The 24,004-nt window shown below is 48.1% G+C and overlaps 1 protein-coding gene and 1 pseudogene across 5 annotated transcripts in view; one reads left to right on the top strand and one right to left on the bottom strand.

Moving 5' to 3' along the window:
- The window catches only part of LOC144132474 (cytochrome P450 4c3-like), a 66,278-nt gene extending 43,479 nt beyond the window's left edge, over positions 1-22,799 (bottom strand). The window contains exons 1-4 of one of the 5 annotated variants that reach the window (XM_077664915.1): positions 22,632-22,799; positions 7,607-7,895; positions 3,484-3,596; positions 34-119 (exon numbers count right to left, since the gene is read on the bottom strand). In XM_077664915.1, the coding sequence (XP_077521041.1) occupies positions 34-119; positions 3,484-3,596; positions 7,607-7,880 (473 nt within the window). In that variant the 5' untranslated portion in view covers positions 7,881-7,895; positions 22,632-22,799. Of the gene's footprint in view, positions 1-33; positions 120-3,483; positions 3,597-7,606; positions 7,896-22,631 lie in introns of those variants that run through there. The other 4 variants (XM_077664912.1, XM_077664914.1, XM_077664913.1 and 1 more) reach the window with 4 other exon arrangements.
- On the top strand, positions 10,154-10,331 carry LOC144135612 (U2 spliceosomal RNA; annotated as a pseudogene).
- Positions 22,800-24,004: the final 1,205 nt, after the last annotated feature.

Consider the following 24,004-nt stretch of genomic DNA (forward strand, 5'->3'; position numbering starts at 1 on the left):
GCTTTTGAAACAAAATGCGATGTAAATACTTACCTCGTCAGTAGCCCCGTTCCCAGCCAGCTGTGGAGCAACCCGTATTCTTGTCCTTTCGTGAGGATCTTGTTACTTGATAAAACCTCCTGAAACACGACATTCAACGTTAGAATTTGTGCACTGCTGAATGAAAGCCCTCGCCTCCTCGAAAGACCTTCTAATCATTTCACTGAGTGCGATCCTAAGTGTAATCTTTGGGAAACACAAGCGAGAAAACTGCAGTGCAGTATTATTTCATTTACGTACACCATTTCCTAAACGTACACCAAGTCCGAGGGGTTTCAATCTGAGCCACGTTGCAGAGGCGGCCATAATCACCATGGGTTCCAAATTTCTCTTTCTCGTTCCTCGTAAACTCAAGAAATCTATTGATGCTACAGAAATCACCTAACGCGGTTTAAATAAAACAATTTGGGTTCTTATGTGCCAAATAGTTAATGGTTGGGGGTGCTTTTAAATCAAGAACGTTTTGTGCATATACATATCATCCAATTTTTGTGCCTACATCTTTGTTCCTCCGTCTACAGCCTTGGAAAGCTAGCGAAAAATAAAACGTACAGGAGCAATTTCCAGGTCTCAACATGAACGCATGCATTTTCTGTGCGCAATCGGAAGCGTGATCTTTGACGTTTCTAACCGCTGGGCTATCTCCGCTTAATTTTAGGCGATAGCTGGAAACCCGGCGTTGTCCACAACCGTCCTGCGGCGGCCGGAAGAAGTTAAAAAAGTTGCAAATAAAGCTAAAGAATTGGGGTAGTCTCCAAACGAAGCAGAAATCGGCGAGGCTGTTGCCTAATGGGTGTATTTCAGAATTAGGGGTAATTTATTAAAAGAAATTAGCCGCCATCGGGGGTCGAACGCAGCCCTTCTGCGTGCCAGGCGGGTATGCAGCGCATAGGAAATGAAGGGTCGTTCGTTCAAACCTGTTAGAGGGACACCAATTGAACACGTTGTGGCGTGTATGATATTGCAACGTGCGTTTAAGAAGTGTGCACAAATACGTAGCGGTGGAGTGTGTCGTCAAGTGTAACCTAGATAGTGATCGCGCGTGAGTACCGCCAGGGGGCGCCATCACTTGGAGCATGATGTTGCAACATACATGAAAAGTGTCCATAGTGTAAGAATAAAAAGAGAAAAAATGTAAAAATAGAAGAAGGCGCTATCGCGTCTACTCTTGAGGCGAAGTTTAAGCGTCCTCCTATTTTTTATATTTTTATTTGACCAGATTTCATTCGTAAGAATTGGCTTTAAAAATAAGTAATAAATATATCACTACGCACACACCTACCTATAATACAGTCAGAAAAGTTGGAGTGCACACTATGGGCATAAAAGGGCGCATTATCATCGCAGTAAGTATGATGCGAAGTATTTAAAACTGGGCTGAATATCTCAGGCTGTAAAAATCGGGTTAACGTTGTTTTTGAGCCACCAATGGTTTCGAGCTCAGCACCCGCCCTGGGACTGAGCTGAGCGCCACGCCTTTTTCTAGAAATTGAGGCTTTAGCTCACGAAATTACCAACTAATTTGTCGAATTAAACGGCTCCATTATGCACCACCACAGGTTTACAGCAGGATTTCGTCGTGTTTCGGTGCGGCTACGAACCTAATCCCGAGCGAATCTAACGATAGACATTACAAGAGTTTTTTTTTCGAAATGAGCCAAAAGCACTAAACGCAAAACCGATAAATACGTGAATGTTTTTTAACTAGATAGCCTTTATTCTTATTGCCCGTGTATCGGCAGCATTGCCTTGAGTTTCTGGGCTCTAGTGTACTAAATCGAGTTCAGAGAATAAGCTGTTAGTTGATTTACATGCTAGAGCAACTCTACTCGAGTTTTAATAAATATTATGCAAATATTTGTATCGACATGTGCACTTCGTATTCCATTGTTTTCAATGTGAAACTCTGGATAGGACCCAGTTTTGTTCCCAAAACTTTATATCAAGAGGTGCTTTAAAGCTCCTCTAGAAAAATATTGCTTAAAAATGAGTATGCTCTGATTACACCAAATGCAATTAAATCATTTATTGTGTGCAGTCGAGCCTCTGCAGTGTTTCAACACAAGCAGGCAAATGCGAACAGCCGGCCTCTGTCGCTAGCACTGATGTGACAGTCTTCTTATCTGAAGTTCGAAGTTTGGCAGTGGAAAAGTAAATTTGGTAGGATGTATTTATTTGTCATTTTTTATTTCACATTGAATTTGCGCTACAGTCTTCCAAATATTATTAGCCCTCTTTCGTTCTCACAGCATTTGGAGTAAAAAGGTCTAAGAATGAGCCGTTTATTACAGCAAAATTTGACTTAGTTTCGGTTTCTGCATTCCGCTCATTTCGGTGAAAGAAAACTTGATTTGCTTAAAATTCTCCGTAAAATGTCACAAGAGAACACACACTCCAAGAAATTCAGGAAGACGTGTCCTAGATGTTCTTTTTCATTCGTGGCATTTTGCCGGGAAGCTTTACTACGCTTGTTTTGTCATCCTCTTCATCGCCCCTTCACGCTGCCTTATACATTTGTCTCGCGAAAGGTGACCTCTTTTGTGTCATTCGATACAGTGACAGGCGCGGGCCGCTCGCTTTCTCGAAACTACTCTGTTGTCTTCGCAGTGAGCGCGGCCCGACAGCGCCGGCAGTTTTGAACAATCACCGAGCACATCCCCTGCATTCGCGCCAAAGAGTTGTTACTGAATATGAGCCCTAGTTCGATCAATAAAGAGTTCGAAAGTGGTGGTTATGGGTCTATGAGCATAGATTTCTTGCTGAAAAATATGTCAGCAAGCCATCTATCCTGCTCAACAAAAAAACACCGACGTCTATCCTCGCAGGCTTTCCACGATGCGCGGAAGTAGTGCAGTTTTATATTACCTCAGTGACCACACGATGTTTTTAATCTTGTTTCTTTCATTTCTTAGTGGGTATATATCGCTGTCAGAAAAAAACGATACAGTTGGCAGTTGTGAGCTCTTGTGTGGTGTTCTGCACAGTCCTTGCTTGGTGCGCTGCTTTTGCCTCCAAGAATTTTTCACCTTTCACTTTCTTTCACGAAACACTTTCTCGTGAACGGTTACTCTGGTGAGGTTGAATAAGGCAGTACCATGTTTATGCCTGTATCAGATCACACGCACTGTGCATTGGTACATGAAGGAGGTTTTTGGGAGTACAGGAAGCCATACAACAGTAAAAAAGGCGAGGATTACCTTTCTTAGGCTTTTCGAATGCAAGTGTTGCCTTAGCCTGTGCGGTAGTGAAGCCCTAATTTCGTCATGAAGTTTTAGGCTGATGTCAAGCAAAAGCGCTTACCGCAATTTTTAATGCATGTTTCTGTGTCGGAAGAAAAGCACACTCTTCACTGCGCAATATATACCGCAAAAACAGCGTCTCTGGAAGGAAGATAAACCTTAGCGAAAATCAGCCATGCACACGCGTATTCAACAAATATTTTACCTCGACGTACTCTGCCTTAAAGACATCTAACCAGGGCCTGAAGCCAACGTAGATAAGATATCGTCCGTAGTTTTGAAAAGTAGCATGAAGTCCCGAGACTGCAGCAAACACCACTGAAAACGAAATCAGACAAAAATGGAGTCAGGGTATTTGCGATTACAGTGGTAGAATTGCTAGACGGGCAAATTGTTACATCTGTGGTGAAACACTGTACACAAAAAAACGGGCACAAGCATGAAAACAAAGATGTAGAGCACAGTGCAGCAAACTGACGACCAATTCAAGCACAGTGAACAGTACGCGGGCAACACTCTCTGCCTTGCTTTGCGGATGTTTATGGTCCCAACCCATAAAGTACGCAGTTTACCAATAATTTTTTTTTGTCTCCGCGTTCACGAGTTACAACGATATTTCCAACCCAAGAAGCAACGCAGAAAGATAATAATGAATATTCATAACCTTTGCGGCATCCCATAAAAATTTTACGTGAAAGGTCATATTCGAATGCGCAGATTTAGTCACAGAGTTTAACCCACGTGCATGATATTTTCGCAGCAACGATCACTTTAGAAAACATTCGCTTAACACGGACTACACGAGACGCTCATAATATATAAAGGCATAAGAAATAAAGCTGTGATACTATAATATTTTAAAATGTTTAAGGATCATCTTGGTCTTGATGACAGGTAAGCAAACACTTATTGCATGGGGTTGCTGTGAAGATCGGGGAACAGAGGTAATTTCACTGTGGCATTGTGACAAGCGCCTTTGTTTCAGACTGCTACCATGTTCTCTTCTCAGTGCAGGCTGCATTCATTCTCACACTTGGCAGGGGGCAGGAGGTTCTTGCGAGGCAACTCTGCACCCAGCCAGCCTCCATATTCTTGCCAGGATCGAAGCTAAAAGATGAACTCGAGGCCTGCTCGCGTTCCAAAAGACACTGCACAAGGGCAGGTAAAAATGGAGCAGCGTACCTGGCTTCTGTAATTGGTTTGAAGAAGCGTTAAGGTTTAGTTGCCTACAATAAACTACCCTGTTTCCAAAGAGGACATTAATTGGAGGGTTCTGACCAAGTCCGCTCAGCTGCGCTTAGGTCCGGGGTCGTGATCACATTTGCCGGAAGAGAGGGTTGTCTCGCTCCTGTGGCTTCGACGTAATGCGGCCGCCAAGTTGTTACGCATCATGAATGGCTGCATAGGCGCGCCGCGCATTTGACGTGACATGAAGCGTCTCTGAAGGCACTCGACGAAGGTAAAGAGCTCTGTCGCGGCCGAACGCCCACAATGACAAACTGATGCTCATAGAGTTTCTATATACTACCTACAGTGAAAGGTGGCGCCACTGCCTATGCAATTTTCTTAAAGCGCACTTCATCCACCGTGGGAATGCTGGGAAGAAAGCGGTTTAATACTTGGCTTGGCTAGGGTTAGCCCTAATATAACTACCACTGCAGAAATAAAAAGTTTCGCAAAACATATATATTTCAGCAAGTGTTGTTTTACATCAACATGTCCTGTAATAAAATATGCTTAATGTACAGGCGCGGCCAGAATAATACGGAGCAGAGGAACGGTCTCAGAACTATGGAGAACTCCTTATGCGCGCTACCTCGCATGAGAGTCGGGAAATATGTGTGTCAGCACGCGCAGAGAGCCGCCGGTGCACGGACCCCCTTTTTTGCCGCAGGCCTATCGGCATCACTGCTTAACGTATAGTCTGCATGCCTGCAGCAAACGAAAGGCTGCGCGCTTCGTAGCGCAGGACAACTTGGCGCTCGGTGCCCGAAATCGACGATAAACTCAGCCCGCTTTGAGGAAGGCATCACCTGGCGGAATTGCTCGGAACAGCTCAGCATCTTTCAAACAAAGATAACGCCAGGGTGAAAGCAAAGATTGGGGCTTAGTGGCGGGTACTCTGGCTGCACGCGGAGAGCCAAGTGATTCTTTCTGTCGTTGACAGGTGGCGCTTAGATGCAGTTTCTCCTAAAGTCACTGGAACGGGAAAAGTACCGCATTCGTTTCCTCTCGCAGCCGCGCCGGAGGGCCAGCGCGCGCGGACCATTTATGTACCTCTCGGTCCTCATCGGCTGCCACATGGTGGCTTCCTGTAGCCAACCCGGCTGAGCTGTAGTCATCGCCCACCTCCACCCAGCCTTTCGGCCGGACCGGGGAAATGAGCTGCCTGCCTCCTGCAAGCCCCCGACGTGCACGCGCCACTCCCAGTGCGTGCCGTTCACCCTCCCCAGTTGTGGCTACTGCTGCTGCTGGGACCTGCCTTCCTGGACACCACGGACCACCAGCGCGCGTTGCAAGCGGACATCCCCCTCCCCACATCCCCTTTCCCCATCCCCGCTCCAAGCTGTGCCCCCGCGATATGGGTGGCAGAAATCGAGCACATTCCCCCCACATAGCCACAAGAAGACCATTTATGGCGGGGAATGACCACGTCACCGCCGAGAACGAACCGGGAGTGCGCGCGTGCTCCCGATTCGTTCTCGGCGGTGAAGTGGTCACTCCCCGCCATAAATGGTCCGCTCGCTTCTTTCTCGCGGCCGCCGGCACACAGATCGTCCGGAGGATTACGTAGCACTTGCTCTTATGGGCCGAGATAAGCGTGCACAGAATTTCCAGTCACGTAGTGACGCTTGTGCATTCATGCCTGCGTAGAGACTGCGCGCGGCCGTCGCTTCAGCGGCGCTGGACCAAATATGGCGGCTCCGGTGATGGTTGCGGTACTTTTTCCGTTCCAGTGATTTTAGTTTCTCCTAAAGTCACTGGAACGGGAAAAGTACCGCATTCGTTTTCTCTTGCCGCCGCGCAGGCAGGCCAGCGCGCGCGCGTGCTCCCGATTCGTTCTCCGCGGTGACGTGGTCGTTCCCCGCCTTAAATGGTCCGCTCGCTTTTTCCTCGCGGCCGCCGGCACACAGATCGTACGGAGCATTACGTAGCACTTGCTCTTATGGGCCGAGATAAGCGTGCACTGCATTTCCAGTCGCGTAGTGACGCTTGTGCATTCATGCCTGCGTAGAGACTGCGCGCGGCCGTCGCTTCAGCGGTGCTGGACCAAATATGGCGGCTGGTTGCGGTACTTTTTCCGTTCCAGTGACTTCTCCTTCTCCTGAAGTCACTGGAACGGGAAAAGTATCGCATTCGTTTTCTCTCGCCGCCGCGCCGGCGGGCCAGCGCCCGCGCGCTCCCGATTCGTTCTCCGCGGTGACGTGGTCATATCCCGCCACAAATGGTCCGCTCGCTTCTTTCTCGCGGCCGCCGGCACAGAGACCGTCCGGAGCATTACGTAGCACTTGCGAGATAAGCGCGCACAGCATTTCCAGTCGCGTAGCGACGCTTGTGCAGTTCATGCCTGCGTAGAGACTGCGCGCGGCCGTCGCTTCAGTGGCGCTGGACCAAATATGGCGGCTCCGGTGATGGTTGCGGTACTTTTCCCGTTCCAGTGACTTTAGTTTCTCCTTGATGCGTTGCCGGTCGCGTGCTCCGTATTACTCTGGACGCACCTGTACATTGCAATAAATGAGCAGAACACCAGATGGGTATAAACAAGGGCCGAATTTGCATACGCTGAGAGAGGACCCTCTCTTTCTGCCACAATCTCCCATAAGCTGTGTGCGTAGCTGAATAACTAAACCACCGCAAAGCGCCAAAACATCACTGCAAACGAAAAAGAACAACCAAAAAATCCAACACTTAGCACAGTCCACAAGCCATCAGATGTCAATCTGAAGCCGCTATCATCCCGGCATGCCTCTGACGTCCAAAGTAGATGAAGTGCAGGAATGCCAGCTTTCCACCTATTGAATATTATGAAACTATCTGCCATTGCTTTGCGTCTAAAGAACGTAAGCTGTCTTAAGTGCCCTCCGAATTATTTTTTCACTCCCGTGGTCCTCCCTTCTATCCCGGCGCGGTTGAGGTGTCCACGAAGAAGTGAAAGAGTTACTTCGTTTTTTCCTATCCTCTAATAGAAATTTTTGTCTTTGCTAAAATATGTCTGCTCAACAGGCGACCAGTCTGCTATGTTAAGCATGGAAAACGAAAAAATTATCGGCTTCTAGCACACCGACACAGGCGTCGATAAATGAGCCACTAGCAGAGCGGTAACTCACTGGTACTGAATCCAACCTGGAACTTCGGCTGATAGCATGTCCTCGTCACGATCCACAGCTGTTGGAAAGGAAAGTGCTGCCGCATCTGCGGCACGTCGTTTAGCTGCTTCACAGTCTTCAAGTGTATCCTCCGGGCAGCCCATAATAGGATAACGACGAGTAGCGCGACACTTGCCAGCGTGATTGATAAGACCCTGGCGAGGGAAATCGCCGCTTGAACCCAGCAGTCTGCCGATAGCAGGTGCCCGATGTCCCCCATGGACAGCATCGGCATCGTAGCAAAAAACAGCTGCAAGGAGAATGCACCCAACAGAGTATGATTAAAAAAATTGGCAGTGGCTTATCATGGCTAACCCCGGAATTCTGCGAAAATCAAGCACGCTTGCTAAACGTTGGAGGTGGTGGTGGTGGAAAACATTTATTGCCAAGCAATACAGAGGGGAGCAATTTTCCTACATGGCAAGAGGCAACCCTTAGGGGGCTGCCGTTACATGGTGAAAAAGGACAGCCCTTGGAGGAATATGCGCTTAAGGGCGTCGGTTATTATCTGGCGCTGGTCAGCAGCAGCGGAGCTGGCCAGCAGAATCTCCCAATATGACTCCATCGTGGTTGGGGAGGGAGGGTGTGGAAAGGTAGGACATGTGAGGAGGACGTGAAGAAAGTCTCCCGGTTTCCCGCTGAGATTACAGGAGGGGAGCAATTGATCGGGGTAGCGGGCATGAAGGAGAATAGGGTAGGGAGCAGTGCGGGTCTGGAGTCGGCGCTACTGAGAGGCAGAGAGGCAGTCGGCGGCGCGTAAACACGTCGGGTATCCGGAATTGGTAAGGATATCTCTGAACGTAAGCAGACGCTCCTGGGATCGTGGAGGAGATCCAACTGCGCCCGGAAAGTGAGACCTCTGGCGATGGAGTAGACCTCCTCGTTACCCGGGAGGCCTGCGTGTGCGGGGTTGCAGATAAGGATTACGGGGTGGGTGGGGGGCCAGAAGCGTAGAAGCCGAGCTGCGGTGTGTGATACCAGGCCTATGGCGAAACTGGATAGGGTTAATTTTGAGTTGGAGCAAATGTTTGTGGCAGAGGTGGAGACGAGAGCGAGCGCAATGGCCGTTTCCTCTGCGATTTCGGATGAGTCCGTGGTAAGGAAGCATGATGCGATTAATGGGGCCTAATTGTTAACGACGGCGAGAACCATGCGGGAGCCCGACGAGTACGCTGCCGCGTAGACGTAGGCAACCTCAGAACTGTTACCATGGATCATGTACAGGGCTTTGGCGCGGGGCGCCCTGCCTTCTCCGTCGTTCTCGGGGTGCATGTTCTTAGAGATTGGAAGGATGATGAGATGGGAGCTTAGGTCTGGAGGTAGGGGAACCCCCTCGTTAGGATGGTAGATTGGGGTGATGCCTAGCTGACAGAGTAGAGTGCGGCCTGCCGCTGTACTCGACAGGCGAGTCAGCTGTGCTGTTAGGGTGGCTTCTGCCAGCTCCTCAAACGTGTTGTGGGTTACCGAGGTTGAGGAGCCGGGTAGTAGTGGTGCTGGGGGGTAAGCGGTGGCCGACCTTCCTGCAGTTTCGGAGGAGCGCATTAATGCGGTCCCGATCCTTCTGTTTTAGGGGGAGTTAGGCGAATGAGTACGCCGTGCGGCTCGTGGTGCAGGTTTGGGTGAGGTGGAGAGTGTTCGCTCTCGCAGACGCGCGCCAGTTCGCCACGCGTCGAATGAGACGGGTGGCTTGCTGGGTATGGGTCTAGAGAGCTTGGATGGCGTTGCCGTGCGCGCTGTGGGAATGGATGACGAGGCCTAGGATGCGAATCTTGGAGACCAGGGGAAAGGGGTGGTTTCCCAGAGTAAAAGAGATGGGAGGGTTGCAGGGGTCGTCCGGCCTGGGCCGGTAGATAAAGAGTTTTGATTTAGAAGGGGAGCAGGCTAGGCTTGTCTATGGCAGCGCCATTACATACTCGTGACCGCCGTTCTATATACCTATACCCACACTACCACGCGGCTCTGACGCGGTATCATACGATCTTAGGACACCCCCATCGAATGTCATCACAGGCTTCACATCATCCCATCAGATGTTCTTAAGTTCAGAGGTGAAAAGTGAACCCAAAGGTCACCCAATTTGAAATGTCAGAGGTGAAACGTCAAAGGTCAATTAAAGGTCATGGCTAAAGGTCAATGTCAAGGGTTCGACACCATAACTACCGCATGTGGCCATACACGGCTAACGAGGTTGGCCTGAACGTCGTTCAAGGTCATTTTCAGGCCTACGCAACGCCTGCTGCAGCTAGCGTAGTGAAGTTTTTTGCTTCAAAAACGTCTTTAAGTTTCTACAAAAACAAACGCAGTGATACAACTGGCATTCTAACAGCCTTCGTCATTATAGTGCCTGTTCGAGCAGGGCAGTCGACGGGTGGTTAGAGTATTTCCACACACGCGACTGACTTCCTTTGTTTTTCGTTTGTTTTTCACCTTTAGTTGTATGTATAGATTACGCGGCTTCTACATAAACATTCATGCAGCTCTTGATGTGTCGATTGATGTGTCGATGCCATTCTTTTTGTGTCTTGATGTGTCGAGGTATGTACCTGTTAGCTGATTTAATATCTGCTGCGGGACTTTGTCCTAAGATATTAAACTTATTTTTGAAATATGGCGGAGTGCTTTTCTTGAAGCACTCTGGCACGGGTTGGTCCGGTATTGCACTGCCTCCGGGATCGGCCCGGGGCATATTAGCGCGCGCCTGTTCTTTCTATCTTTGCTCTCCTGTCCTTTAACTCTCCTACTTTCGGCACGTGGCAGCAAGCGTGGCTCGGCTTGAGCCAGTAGGCAGGCCAGTGCACTTCCCTTTTCTTTCTTCCTATCCGCAACAGCAGTAGCAGATGTGTCGATTCCTCTTTTCGTGCCTGGTCTGTTCGCGCTGTTTATAAAAATACAGTCCAACTAGCTTCAAAGCAGGGCTGAATGGTGCGCCTGTTTGGTATGGCATGTTAAAGAAGAAATAACCAAGCCAAAAAAGACGAACACACAAGGAGAGAACAACACGGAACAACGGCTGGACTAACAACTGAATTCTTCATTGAGTGCAGACCACCGAGTAATCTCAACGCATGCACCAAGGCAGGACAGACACTCAAACACGGTTATGCAAATAATCAAGTTCTTTTATCGTCAGCGCTATCGACGGTGAACTGACGCAAGCATCGCTATGTTTGAATATTTGAAAGGCCTCAAAGATTTCTCGGGCCTTGCGTGTTTTTCCATAGCCCACAATGGTGACAACAGAGAAATGTTGGGAACATTTGCCACGACATCTACTAAAGGGCCAAGCAAGATTGCTATCTTCACAAGCGCCAACTTTTGTTTCTTGCTTGCGCATCCTCTCGATCACACAGTCGCCCGTCTGGCCTATGTAAAATTTTCCACAGGTCAGCGTATCTTATAAATCACGCCAGACCGGAGTGACGGACGAGAGAGGGGACAGACAAAAGTCACAAGTGCAAATGTAAAAAGAAATGGAAGGCTTTCAACACAGTAGACTTGCGAAAGCATGTGTTTAGCCTCATTGGCTCATGGTTTTGCTTTGCTGGCAATAAGTACTGATCGCGACAATATCAGACTCAGATTGAGCTCTGATTAAGGTTAAGCTGAGTTAATCTGTTCGCGCCGCAGCTGAAAGTTGATGAAGACGACGATGTGCAGTGCACAGCGTGAGAGTGTGCTGCAGTTTAACACGGGACGTGATTTGCTGCGCTCGAGCAGTGGCCGGCGAAGCTAATCTGTTCGCGCCGCCGTTGGTTTGAAACCAAGCCGGGGCAATAATTATTTTGTTTATTTCTTCAAGGTCAAGGCTTTTGCAACAAATTGGCTTTTGCAGCTTTAGTCCTGAAGTATAGTTAACGTTCTAAAATGTAGGCGAGATTCATAGCCAAGAGTTCAAAGCAAGTTCGTCTGGTCAGGCATTAGTTGAAGAACAAGAATAATAGTCACTGACCTAGTCAATGTAGAAATAACGTTCCGGAACCTCTACGGGTTCCTTCCTCACATTGATCTAAGTGGACAAGCAGTTGAAATTGAAATGCACCGCATTCGACCCATTGATTGCATGTAGGTAGGTGGCATTGTCCCTTGCTTCTTGTTTATTGGTCGCCGTTCGGATGAATGCATGACTCGAGCAAAAAACGTGCCGTCAAATTACACTCTTTGGATAAAATTGCAGCCTTGTCCAAGACGATATCGCACGTGTGTAAGTGTGCGTGCTCCGCAGTTGCAATGGCAGCGTGATTGCGGTTGCTGAAATCGCGGTAACGCTATTTCACCCATTTGGTGAATTTTCCTGTTTAGACGATGCAAAGAGCGCACGGAATTTAGTAGACCGCACAAGGAAAGTTTTTTTGGCAGGGTTTCCTCGACTTTCACCAGCAGATTCCGAAGTTTTATGAACGATATGTGTCCAACGCGTAGGTCATACTCCGCGAAAAGAAGGAAAAGAGCTTCGCTTGCACCACGTACATTCGGAGTGGAAGCAGTGGCGGTGAAGACCTTACAATTAGCAGTCCTGTCGTGCAGGATCTGTTTCTGGATTCTTTCCACAAAGTGGTCCGGGCAGCCTTAGGAGAAAGCTCTCGGCGTACAATTTTTTGTTCTGCTTGTAATTGCAATTCCTTCTGGCACAGTCGCGTGGCGTTCGCCACCAACGGCGACAGAAGGAATCTTTTATGGGCAGCCGCGTCATTTCAATTAGTCTGCGTACTTTCCTGCGCGTGTTGGTTTCCGTCATACACTGAACTAAGAGTTCACGGCCCTTGCGTTGTAATGGACTTCGAGAAAAGCGACGTGTTGTTCATACTCCCCCATGAACTTTAATATTTCACCGATTGCATTCAGTTCATATTATATCAGGTGAGCGCACAAAAAGCCCATAAAAGGCTTGACGAATAGGTACCTCCTAGATGGCATACAGTGGAAAATGCGGATTCTTGCATAACAGGGAACACATTTGAAGAACGGAACTGCTCAGAAACCACAAAGTTTGCAGAAAGGCAAATAACTTACTGCAAATAACAAAGAAAAAAATATGGCAGAAGATGAAAGAGGTGATGGAAGAAACATGCTCGCAATTAGAAAAAAAGAGGATTAAGGGGAAAAAAGAAAAACCAAACAGCACAGCAGGAACTTTGCGCTTTTTTTGTATGTGCACATTACACGAAGCAGACAGAGGGGCATCTCTATTCCATCCAATGTGTCGTTTTGTTTAGGTTACAGAAGCATACTGCGTAAATCGTTGAACGATTTGCCAGTAACATCTATGTTGTCTGCAGTACGAAAAGATAACAAAGAAGGTAAATAGTCAGATAAAAGCAATCGAAGAAGCGCAGAAAGGGATTCGGTGTTTGGAATCAATGCTGAGGGAACGACATATGGCGATTAAAAAACTGCATCGTACAATTCATCAAACAGAACTCGATTATAAGCGGAATGCAATAGAAATCTACGGCATTCCTAAGCAGGATTCGGAAAACCTACAGCCAGTCGTACAAAGTTTAGCGGTAAAGCTGCAGGTGCCCTTCTCTGAAGAAGCGGAAATTGAGCTCGTACACACAGTGAGAGCACTAGAGGGAGAGACGCTGTGCGACCATAGTTCGGTTTACAAGTAGAAAGACAAGAAATAAGTTGATTGAAATAGGGCTGGCATTGTGAGCATCAACCAGATATCCGAGAATATTGAGTTGGCGGCAACCGAATTTGCATTTCGATGAGTTCAGCTGGAGACCAGCGTTACGAAACACTGTCAGAATACTGGAGAGGCGTTCGAGATGCGTGGCGAAAGTAGGCGAGAAAACCACAACAACGTCAAGGCAGCAGAGGCAGGTCGACCACTTAAAGCCGCGAAGAAGGGAGTCCATCATTCGTTCAAAGGTAGCCGGCGCGTTACAGAGTCCGAATGGCATGACTTTAAATTGGTATAAGCCATCAGGCATCACGAAGGCGGTCTTTTCGCGGTCCTTTCCATCAACGGCAATTTGCCAGTACTCCGATCGAAGACCAATTGAAGAGAAATATTTGGCGCCATGGAGGCAATCTAATGCATCATCGATCCTCGGGAGAGGATATACGTCATTTTTTGTCATGCGGTTTAGGTGCCGGTAATAAACGCAGAAGCGCCAGCTGCCGTCCTTTTTTACCAGGACAACTGGTGAAGCCCAAGGGCTTTACGAGGGCTCGATGATGTCTTTTGCGAGCATCTTGTCCACCTCTTGATTGATGACGGTGCGTTCAGCGCTGGACACGCGGTACGGACGTTTGTGGATAGGAGCGGCATCACCAAACTTTATGCGATGCATCACTACAGAGGTACGAGCCAAAACACGGGCACAAAAGTCGAAGATGTCGCGAAAAGATGATAAAAGGCACCTAAGATCGTGAGCTTGCATCGCCGGTAGGTCAGAAGAGATCATGTCGGCGTAGTCGTCTGTTGGTTTCTCGGTTGATGTGGCCGCAGGCAACAGGCTTTGATGAATAGAAGGTAAGCAGGTGTCCACGACTGATATGGCACATTCGGCAGCCGGGCAGAGCGTGGCGAGTGAGATGCCTTGCGGGAGCGGTTGGATAGACGAGCCAAATTTCATAATCGGAAGGTAGGCTCAGTTGGCCGACATTGTACTGTGTGCGCAAGCGCAATACTTCGCGAGAGGGCGACGTCAAGGTCCGGAGTGACTACGTAGGGACCATCAGAGACAGGAGGAACAGATGAGCAATAAATGTAAGCGGCGGCTTCAGGCGTTAGACGGACAAAGTCGACAGCACAAAGGCGAGGTACAACTGAGGACGGTGACTCAGCAGAAAGGGGAAGGTCAAGCTGGACAATACTGGTGGCGCAGTTGATGAGGGCTGAATGCTCAGACAGGAAGTCGAGGCCAAGAATGACGTCATGAGGCCACGGGTCCAGAACAGAGAAAAGAACGGATGTATGGCGCCCGGAAATGGTCACACGGGCAGTGCATAGTCAAACCACAGGAGGCGTTCCGCCGTCGGCAACGCGGAGGACGGCTGTGGGTGCAGGGGTCAGTACTTTTCTGAGGCGGCGTCGGAGGGTTGAACTCTTGACGGACACGTACGCGCCCGTGTCGATTAGGGCTCTCACAGAGACTCCATCGACATGAATAGCGAGCAAATTTTGGTGTGCGCGGAGGGCTAAGCGAGTATTTTGGGACTGGGACTGTACTGCAGCATCACCTCCAGACACTGCAGCGTCTAGTTTTCCGCTTGCGAGTGTCCGTAGGGGCCAGGAGAGGAGCGACGGCGTAGGGGCGAACGAGACTGCCGACGAAGGGGGACGGGGAGCGGCTGGGGCGGGAAAACTGGCCGTTGACTGTAGCACTCTGCCGGGCTGGAGGGGGCGTGAAGTGGCTGGGCTGTTCGTCGTTGCGGCGAGAGCTGAGAGGATTGTATGCGCTACGACGGGACCAATAATTGCGACAGTGACGGGAGACGTGACCAGTACAGTGGCAGAGGAAACAAATGGGCCTGTCGTCGGGTGTCCGCCAGTCGTTAGGGTTACGTCGACGTGGAGCGAAGTAGGAAGGTCGGTCAGGAGCAATCGCAGTGATGTCGGGTGGGGATGAGGGACGTACGGGGCTGACGGGTTGGAGGCCAACTTTTGCAAGCTCTTGACGGACGACGGCTTGTACCATAGAGATGGTGGGCAAGTGGTTGGCGCCATCACGTAGGTGCAGGGAGGCAGGGGACATGGCTTCGAGTTCGCGTCGAATGATGCGGGTCACATTTTCTGGAGGCACAGGAGTTTGCCGGTGCAGCTGGTTTTCACATGAGGAAGTGGCAGCTGTGTTGGGGGGCGTGTGTACGGCTGGCTAATACGCCTGCTTGTATCTTCCTCGAAGAGGCGACATTCTTTAATAATGGCGTCGACTGTAGTGCAATTCTTGTAGACGACCAGGTTGAAGGCATCGTCGGCGATCCCCTTCAACTCGTGACCCACTTTGTCGGATTCGGGCATGTTATTGTCAACTTTGTTGCAGAGGGCCAAGACGTCCTGAATGCACGAAACATAGAATTCCGTAGAAGTTTCAGCTCGGGATGCAAGGTCCCTCTTAGCGGCGAGTGTTCGGCCGAGCGGCCGTCCAAACAGGTCGCGCAGTTTCTGCTTGCAGACGTCGCAGCTGGTAGAGTCATCTTCGTGAGTCTCGTACCAGGCTCGGGCGGTGTCTTTCAGGTAGAAAATGACATTGGCGAGCATAAGGGTTGTATCCCAGCGGATGTATGTACTCACGCGTTCATACATCTGGATCCAATCGTCCACGTCAACGTTGTGGGTGCCAGAAAATGTCCCAGGGTCACGAGTAGCAGAAAAAACGAGTGTTAGCATGGCCGATGGTGATCTTTGCTGGCAGGCGTCCTGGGTCATGATAAGCGAAGGCTGCTGTCGGCCGCTGCGGAGCTCCGTCGTTGGTAGACGTAGGCCAAAGGCGTACCTCCACCAAATATGTTGCGGGAAAGAATATATTTTCAGCTATGTACACCAGCGAATGAACAGCTACGAGAGGCACTCAGAACACAGTCATAACTTCGTTGTCGACTTCGTCTTCGTCCACCCGTTTACTCGCTCAGTCTCGTCGTTGTCTTCCCGCTTCAATATAACCAACCTCAGGAAATTTGCTGAGCTAAGGAAAAAAGCATTTCGTTATCCAGCAAGACATGGCGATGAGTGGATCCTGCCGACACCTCGACTGAATCTAGGAAAACTATGCGTTAATTGCGCTCTTCCATCTCTTCTTCACAGTTGTGCTCTTATTAAATTCGATTTGTTTTCCTATTCGCGACGAGAACTTCACACATTGTATTTAAGTACCATGGCTTAAGTTTACTGCTGTGTACATATTGCTGTTTTGTATGTTCTTCAGTGATTACTTGATGTCTTTGTCTTCGTTTTAAAATTGTGTTACTTTCAATTCTGCCTCCCTCCTGGACATTAGGTATGTAGACTCGTCAAGCTGCTCTATGGCAGCTTTTTTCTACAACCCCTCCAACTGTATTGTAAGATGGGGAAAATAAATTGATTGATTGATTGATCCATCGGTTTATTGATTGATTTATTGATTGATTGACTGATCGGTCGATCGATCACAATATTCTGAAACGTAAGCCAAAAAATTTTGTATTCCGAGGAGCGTTTGCTGCGCGGCTTGGAAACTACTTTATGAACCCTAAACAGACGATTACGATCGAAACTAAATACAGCGAACACACAGTCTGAAAATTTGGCGTAGCTCACGGTTCCTTTTCAAAATCATTATTGTTCAACCTACACGGAAGCAACTTTAGATTTATAAGTTTAAACCACGTTATACCAGTTTGTGGACAATGGCACAGGTCACGTCACATCGCAGCTTGGAAGAGGCATCTATTAGTCTGCATTCATATATACATAAAATTATGCAGTGGTACATAAAAGGAGAGCTACAAGTTTCTGACTTGCTAAACAACGAAACTTATATGCTTTAACCATCCTCGTATAAAACAGGACGTGTTTGGACCATGCTTTTACGATCTGAGAATTGTCATTGCTGTCCACGTGTCCCGCTTGAATACAGCACTAATCTCTGGTATTTACGCAGTAAATTTCACTGAACCATGTCTTGATGTAACCATGTGCTTTTTATTTCTAAGAATCTACGGTTTGTGGCATCACAGATTTATTATATCAAAAGCTGCAGAAATTTAAGCCTAACAAGAATGGTAGAGCGGGCCATAGGATTTACAGTTATGGCTTGAAATTACATTATTTGGACTTTTTCAGAAACCATAAAAAAGAAAATTAAACGCATAATTTACAAGTGTGTCCCAAATACTCAGTAAAGTATATTCTTAGAGAGCAAGAAGAAGAAAACGCTTATTTAAAACCGCATGCCTGTTACGAATTGAAGAATTCCGTAACTGCATGATTGTATATTCCCGGATCTACGACGGTATGTTTAAAGTCATGTAACAGGCAAAGGCGGGCAAGTTAGTTGTTAACAATTGAGTGCATATTGGAACCCCGCGAAACGACGAGGGATGAAGAGAAGAAAACAGTACAAAAAGAAGAGCGGCGAGGACCCGTAGGCAACCTTGAAGATGTCGAACTTGCCTCCATAGTTCGGACCGTAGTATCTTCAACAGTCTGGTAGAATGCCTTTGTGAGGGAACACATGGGAGAAGTGGAGAATGACCTCTGGAAGGAGGAGTCGGTGGTTCAAGGCGAAGGCACACAGGCGCGCACGACAGGTGACGATGGGCGTCAAGTTGACAAGTGTAATCGCTGAATTCACACAAAAAAAGGAAGGTAGAAAAGGGCTTTGAAATGGAAAGTCGCACATGTAACAGGCAAAGGCGGGCTAGTTAGTAGTTAACAATGGAGTGCATATTGCAACCGCGCAATATTGCGCCGCTGTGGATTCGACTCCCATGGCAGCGCTTTTAACGCTTTTTAACGTAACAAGGCATCGCTGTTGCTATCAAACGGCCGAAGAAAGATGGAGACGATAATCATGGTTAGTGCTGGTGAGCGTGTGAGGGCTTTCGTACTAATATATGAATTACGCGTTTCAGCAAACGCAACACTCTAAATATTTTAAAGCGTTGCCGTTGCACCCAGAAAACGAGAGCTATATTCTTTCTGTAGAATGCAAAAAAGAATTAAACACGTAGCTGTGAAAACCTTACATTGTGGTGTGAAATTTGACAGACTTTCGTTCACAGAGCTTTGATTACAATATTTGCGCTCGTTAAAAAAATGGAGACGCCCAAGCAGTACCCTGTGAACGCGTGTAAACTTAGAGCCGAGTACATATATTGCTTACTGAGAAGCGGAGTAAAGTGCGGAGGTCGGGAACTTTCAACGGCGGACGGCAGGCGAAAGAGGTGTCCCTTTGTAAAAGCTCTGTGCATGTAGAGGCAGCCTGGTTGACCGCTGCACTGGTGGACAATGACGTGACGTCGAAGGACACTATTATATCCTGTGCGTCCAACATTAAGCTGCGTACCTTTTCAACAATGTCGCAAGAATTGGCCACAGGCGTGGATTTGGCTGTCTTTCCATCCAAAGGACTTGATAGACTATGCAAATAATTTCAAAGGATCTAAAGTGCAGTCCTGCTTAAATTCACGATGACCCGCAATGGGACGCCGGTTTGGGGATATTGAGTAGCCCACAAATTGTGGGGGCTGAGCCATTTTTGCACAGTAGGTGGCAGTATAGCCTCCTCCTGACCGAAAGCAAAGAACTGGAAGGTATCTGCCACAAGTTCTTGTAGTTTCTTCCGTAGGGTCGCGCGGCATTTGCTTAACATTTTAAAAGCAAAATTTCGATTATTTGAAGACTGCAATGTACTGATACGTTAATATTGAAGAAATTTTATTTTCTTCTTTTTCTCCTTTAATTTGCATACACCTCTTTTATGTCAGCACTACGTCGCTGTCATCTGCACGAGGTGCGGGCCTTGTCAAGCCTTTTTAAGGCCTTTTGCTTGCACCCCCTCAACATCACTCCAGTCTAGTGGACGTTGGCTACTGAAAAATAAAGTTGACTTTGGCTGAATGCTCCATATCCTGGCCCGACGGCCGAATTTAGATAGAGGGGAAATTTGAGAGGCCTGTGTACTGTGCGATATCAATGCACGTTAATGAACCCCACGTGGTCGAAATTTCGGGAGCCCTTCACTACGGCGTCACTCATTGCCTGAGTCACTTTTTGACGTTAGACCCCATAAACCATAACCATCTCCTGATAACGAGCAAAATCTTTCTTCTCTAGTGTTTCCGCAGCTCGGATCAAGCAGTTAAGTGAGGCATTGAAAAGTAATGGAGAAAGCTTTTGACGATAGAATTAAAGTTCATAGCAAAAAATGCAAATCTTCTGACGCGAGACTTGCACATGTATTGATCGTTGTCGTGAAATCTTAAAGTATATAAAAAATTGCGTTCATAAACATTTCTCCGTTCAAAAATGACTTCGTCTAGAATTCTTCGGTATGGGCGCCTACATGTTTGTCTTCCAGCAGGTCTGGTACCTTGTCGTCGTAGTCTTTTTGACTACCATCACAGTAGCGTTGCCCTTGTCACAAGGTAGAACAACAATATTACTGCCTCAGCGCATACATCATATGGCTTCCTTTAGGATAAATAAAAGCCTGGTGTCCGCAACTTTGAAAGTTGTATGCCAATGGTACGGCTGCGTGCTTCATTCCGGTTTTTTGACAAAAACCGGTTGACAGCTTCTTCCACAGACCAGATTACTTTCCTTTCGTCCGGCGCACAATCGGCATTGAAATTTAGACCGCGGGAGACGACGGACGCCTCAGCGGATGTCGACTGGTAGATGAAACGTTGACCGGGTCCTGTTAGACGAAATCTAAAGTCTGACGAAAACTTGTCTGGTCGGGTAGAAGATTCATGTATGAAGAAAAAGGAACGCCGACCAAAAGGTTGTTGTTTAAAACGTAGACGTTTCGGCTTCCATACGGAAGCCTTGATCACGGCCGATCACGGAAGCCGAAACGTCTTCGTTTTAAACAACAACCTTTTGGTCGGCGTTCCTTTTTCTTCATACATGGTCCTCTTAGACGTTCTACGGTCCGTATGGCCTTGAAGTTTTTTTTTCTTTAGACGTCGTGCAGTTGCGCTCCGTCAAATGTGGTGTGCAACCGAACATCAGTAAAAAAAAAAAAAAACTTAACGGTTTGTGAAGCTGTGGCCGGGCAAAAAACCTCTCAGCCTTCAAGGTCTCAAAGAAAGGGCCTATAAAATAATGCTGAGGCTCGAGCTGTCAGGCGCGCCTATGCGGCGACCCCAGTCATGAGGCGCGGCTGGCCCAGCGAAGTGCCGCACCCGCTTTATGAGGTTTCACGGGAAACACTCCACGCGTAGACGAGTTGTAGAAGCGTCGCGGAAGGAATACAGTATTGCATCAGGTGAAAGTAAACCTGTTTCGCGATGCATCTATCAACGTTGTGTGCAAAACTCATTTACACACACAAAGAGGGTATATTATTAAATGTAACTAGCCTGCGAGCTGGCGCGACTAAGTGCGGCCTCGTCTAGTCGATACACGGCATGTACTGGGCTCTACCACAACAAGGAAAAAAAATAAACTACGCTCACATATATGCAGCGCTGCGGCTATTCCTGTGTGCCAGTTGAGCTTTTTCTCGGCCTGATGAGGCTCGAAGCTCGGGCTTCTTTTACATTGCGGCGCATAAGATTCTGCTCTCCACCTTTCTTCCACATGAGCTCGACCTCTAAGTACGGCTTCCATCAATGAGGCTATGCGCTGGAGGGCCCGCTTTCAATTCTAGCCACGCGGGCAGCGTTTAGATGCAGGCGAATCCCAAAAAGGCGTTTGTATATATGCGATCCCCGCCGTGCCTCAGTGCTTAAGACGCTCGTCTACTGAGAAGCAGTTTGCAGGTTCCCGAAGTTCCTGGACACATTTCTTATTGTGTAAATAGTTTGTATATATTTCTTCTCCCCTATCCTCTCTTCCTGTCCCCTCACCTCTTTCATTTCATTTCTCCATTCTGCCTGCTATCCTTTATTTCCGCTGCCCCAGCTCACGTGCTTCAGTATCGATGGCAGATGCCGAGGCTAACAAAAATCTTTTCCTTCCTTTTTACTATCATTTTAATAAAAAAACCACTACCACCAGGTTCGTGAAGTTGCTTTTTTATTCTTTCACGTCCTCTTTTATCTCTCCCCTTACGGTGCGGTTCGAGTGTCCACCGAGATTTGTAAGCCGGTCCTGCGCAATTCCTTTCCTCCTATAATAATAATAATATTTGGTTTTTTGGGGAAAGGAAATGGCGCAGTATCTGTCTCATATATCGTTGGACACCTGAACCGCGCCGTAAGGGAAGGGATAAAGGAGGGAGTGAAAGAAGAAAGGAGGAATGAGGTCCCGTAGTGGAGGGCTCCGGAATAATTTCGACCACCTGGGGATCTTTAGCGTGCACTGACATCGCACAGCACACGGGCGCCTTAGCGTTTTTCCTCCATAAAAACGGAGCCGCCGCGGTCGGGTTCGAACCCGGGAACTCCGGATCAGTAGTCGAGCACCCTAACCACTGAGCCACCGCGGCGGGGCCTTTCCTTCAAACCAATTTTCCAATTTTGTGTATGCGACAGAGAGATAGAAAAAATTATTGCAACGCAATATTAAGTGGCTATGACTGAGTGGGCCAGCGTCCACAAAGCAAACTGCTCCGCAAGCTGGTCCAATGATAGCCAATCCCGCCACTTCGGCGGGAGAGGGTTTAAGAATGAAGGAACTGAATGACAAACTGGCAGGAGAAAAGGCAATGTTCTGAATTAGCATACGGTCCGGGACACTGGGGCATATATACGCCTGAGTGCTGTGCGATGTATGTGCACGTAAAAGATCCCGAGTTAAAGAAGTTATTCCGGAGCCCTTCACTACGGTACTTACTTTGTGCTTTTTTTTTCCCTTTTTCGAAGGTTCGCTCACGGCGTGGTTGAGTGCCCGTCGAGAAGCGAGACACTTAGCGCACTGTTTACTTTCCTTAAAATCAACTTCAATACGGACGCGCTGGCTGCGTTTCGATGGATGGGAAACGCAAATGCGATTGTGTGCTGTGCGATATCAGCACACGTTAAAGACCCCCCAGGTGGTCGAAATTATTCCGCTGCCCTTCACTACGGCACCCCTATCTTCTTTCGCTACCACGCTTTCACTACTTCCCTTCCGTTACGGCGCAGTTCATGTGTACACAGAGATGTAAGACAATTATTGTGCCATTTTCCTGACAAACTAATCGTCGATTTTCAATTTTTTTCCATCATTATTTTCTTTGAAAACTGCATTGGCGACGATGGCTGTAGTGGCTCTGAAGGCTAGCTCAAGCGCACGCGTAACTACTGCAATGCAGCAACACATTACAAATGTAAGAAACCGGACATGCCACTTTGAGGTAACGGCTATGTTTTGTCGTGCCAAGAAAATAATGCTAAAAGATGTTACCTGGAAAAATTTGAAGTGGAAAGCCGTAAATAACCAGGACGGCTGTCGGTCGCCCGGGATCAGAACACTGTTCTGCTCACTCCAAGCATGCAAAGTAATACGAGCCAAGCGGGGCGATCCCCTCGTACGCGTCGGCCAGGAGTGTCGCTCGTAGTCTGCTGATGGGCCGCATATCTAGAAACTCGGCCGTTATCCGGGTGCAGAGTGTTGCCGCGGCGTCATCTGAGAGAGGGCCGTGATATCTTTGCGGAGCCAGATCGTTAAGTCTCGCCTGTGCGACTGTCTGTAGCTGAGGCAGGGCGGGCCCACCGACGTGTTGGACGCGTTTCGAAATAAATTATTGGAAGTACACGCCGACTATTGCGAGCGTCGCGGAACGTATTGAATATTGCATCAGGCCTAACCAAACCTGTTCTGCCTTACGTGCAATTCTCTAACAAGAAAAGAGCATGGCTCGCTTTGGGACGGTTCCAAAACGCCGTAAGAGCGCGTGCCAACTGTCAACGTCGACAACACCGGTAAGAATAGCGACAGTATCGGCACCGTTAATTTGGTGTGCCGGTTTTCAGTGCTCCAATGAGGACCTCCTTTTGTTACTGTTAGCGTAGAGGGGCAAAAGCAGCCCAATGTTTGTCTTAAACACTGCTCGGAAGCTTTTTGTTTGTTTCCTTCATCCTCATAGACTGCAGCACGTGCGTTGACAATTTATTCACCCCACCGGAGTGCCGATTTCTCTGGAATAATTGTGGACTCCGCAACTGTGTCCGTCATGCTCGAGGTTATCCTAGGTGTTGTGCACACCTTGCCCCGACAGATAGTCGATGAAATTAATAAAGGAGGACAGCCCGCTCCACATAAGTACCATGGGTACCTTATCCCGACGTTCGTCAGGTTGGGGCAACCAAAAAAGAAAGGAAAAATAATTAGCTCCTGCCTGCACCGCTAACACCAGGCTTAATCCAGTCTGAAGATAAATGAAAGGACACGAAGACAATGATATAATTTTACCACCCGTAGGTGGCAAAATTAGATAGTGGGGAAAATGGAAAAAAAATAGGAGGGTAAAAAGCTACATAGCGACCCACAGCTGGGGGAGCGGGCCCGGGGAGACTCCCCTGGGCTTGGGTGAAATGGGTTATGGTAACTGGGATGGGAAAGGGGACAGCGAGTTTCTTGCTCTCATCCTTCATATGTCCTTCATATATCCTTCATATATCTTGGCCGCTATTCAAGGCACATGTTGTCCACTGCTTGAGGCATTTTGTCCCACAAATACGAAATACCACTCATAAGCATAACCCATGGATAACACGCGAACTAATTCATTTGAAACGTAGAATAAAAAGGTTGAGGAAATCTAAGAAATCATGCCC

This window comes from Amblyomma americanum, chromosome 5 (genome assembly GCF_052857255.1).
Source record: "Amblyomma americanum isolate KBUSLIRL-KWMA chromosome 5, ASM5285725v1, whole genome shotgun sequence".
In the NCBI taxonomy this organism is placed as follows: Eukaryota; Metazoa; Arthropoda; class Arachnida; order Ixodida; family Ixodidae; genus Amblyomma; species Amblyomma americanum.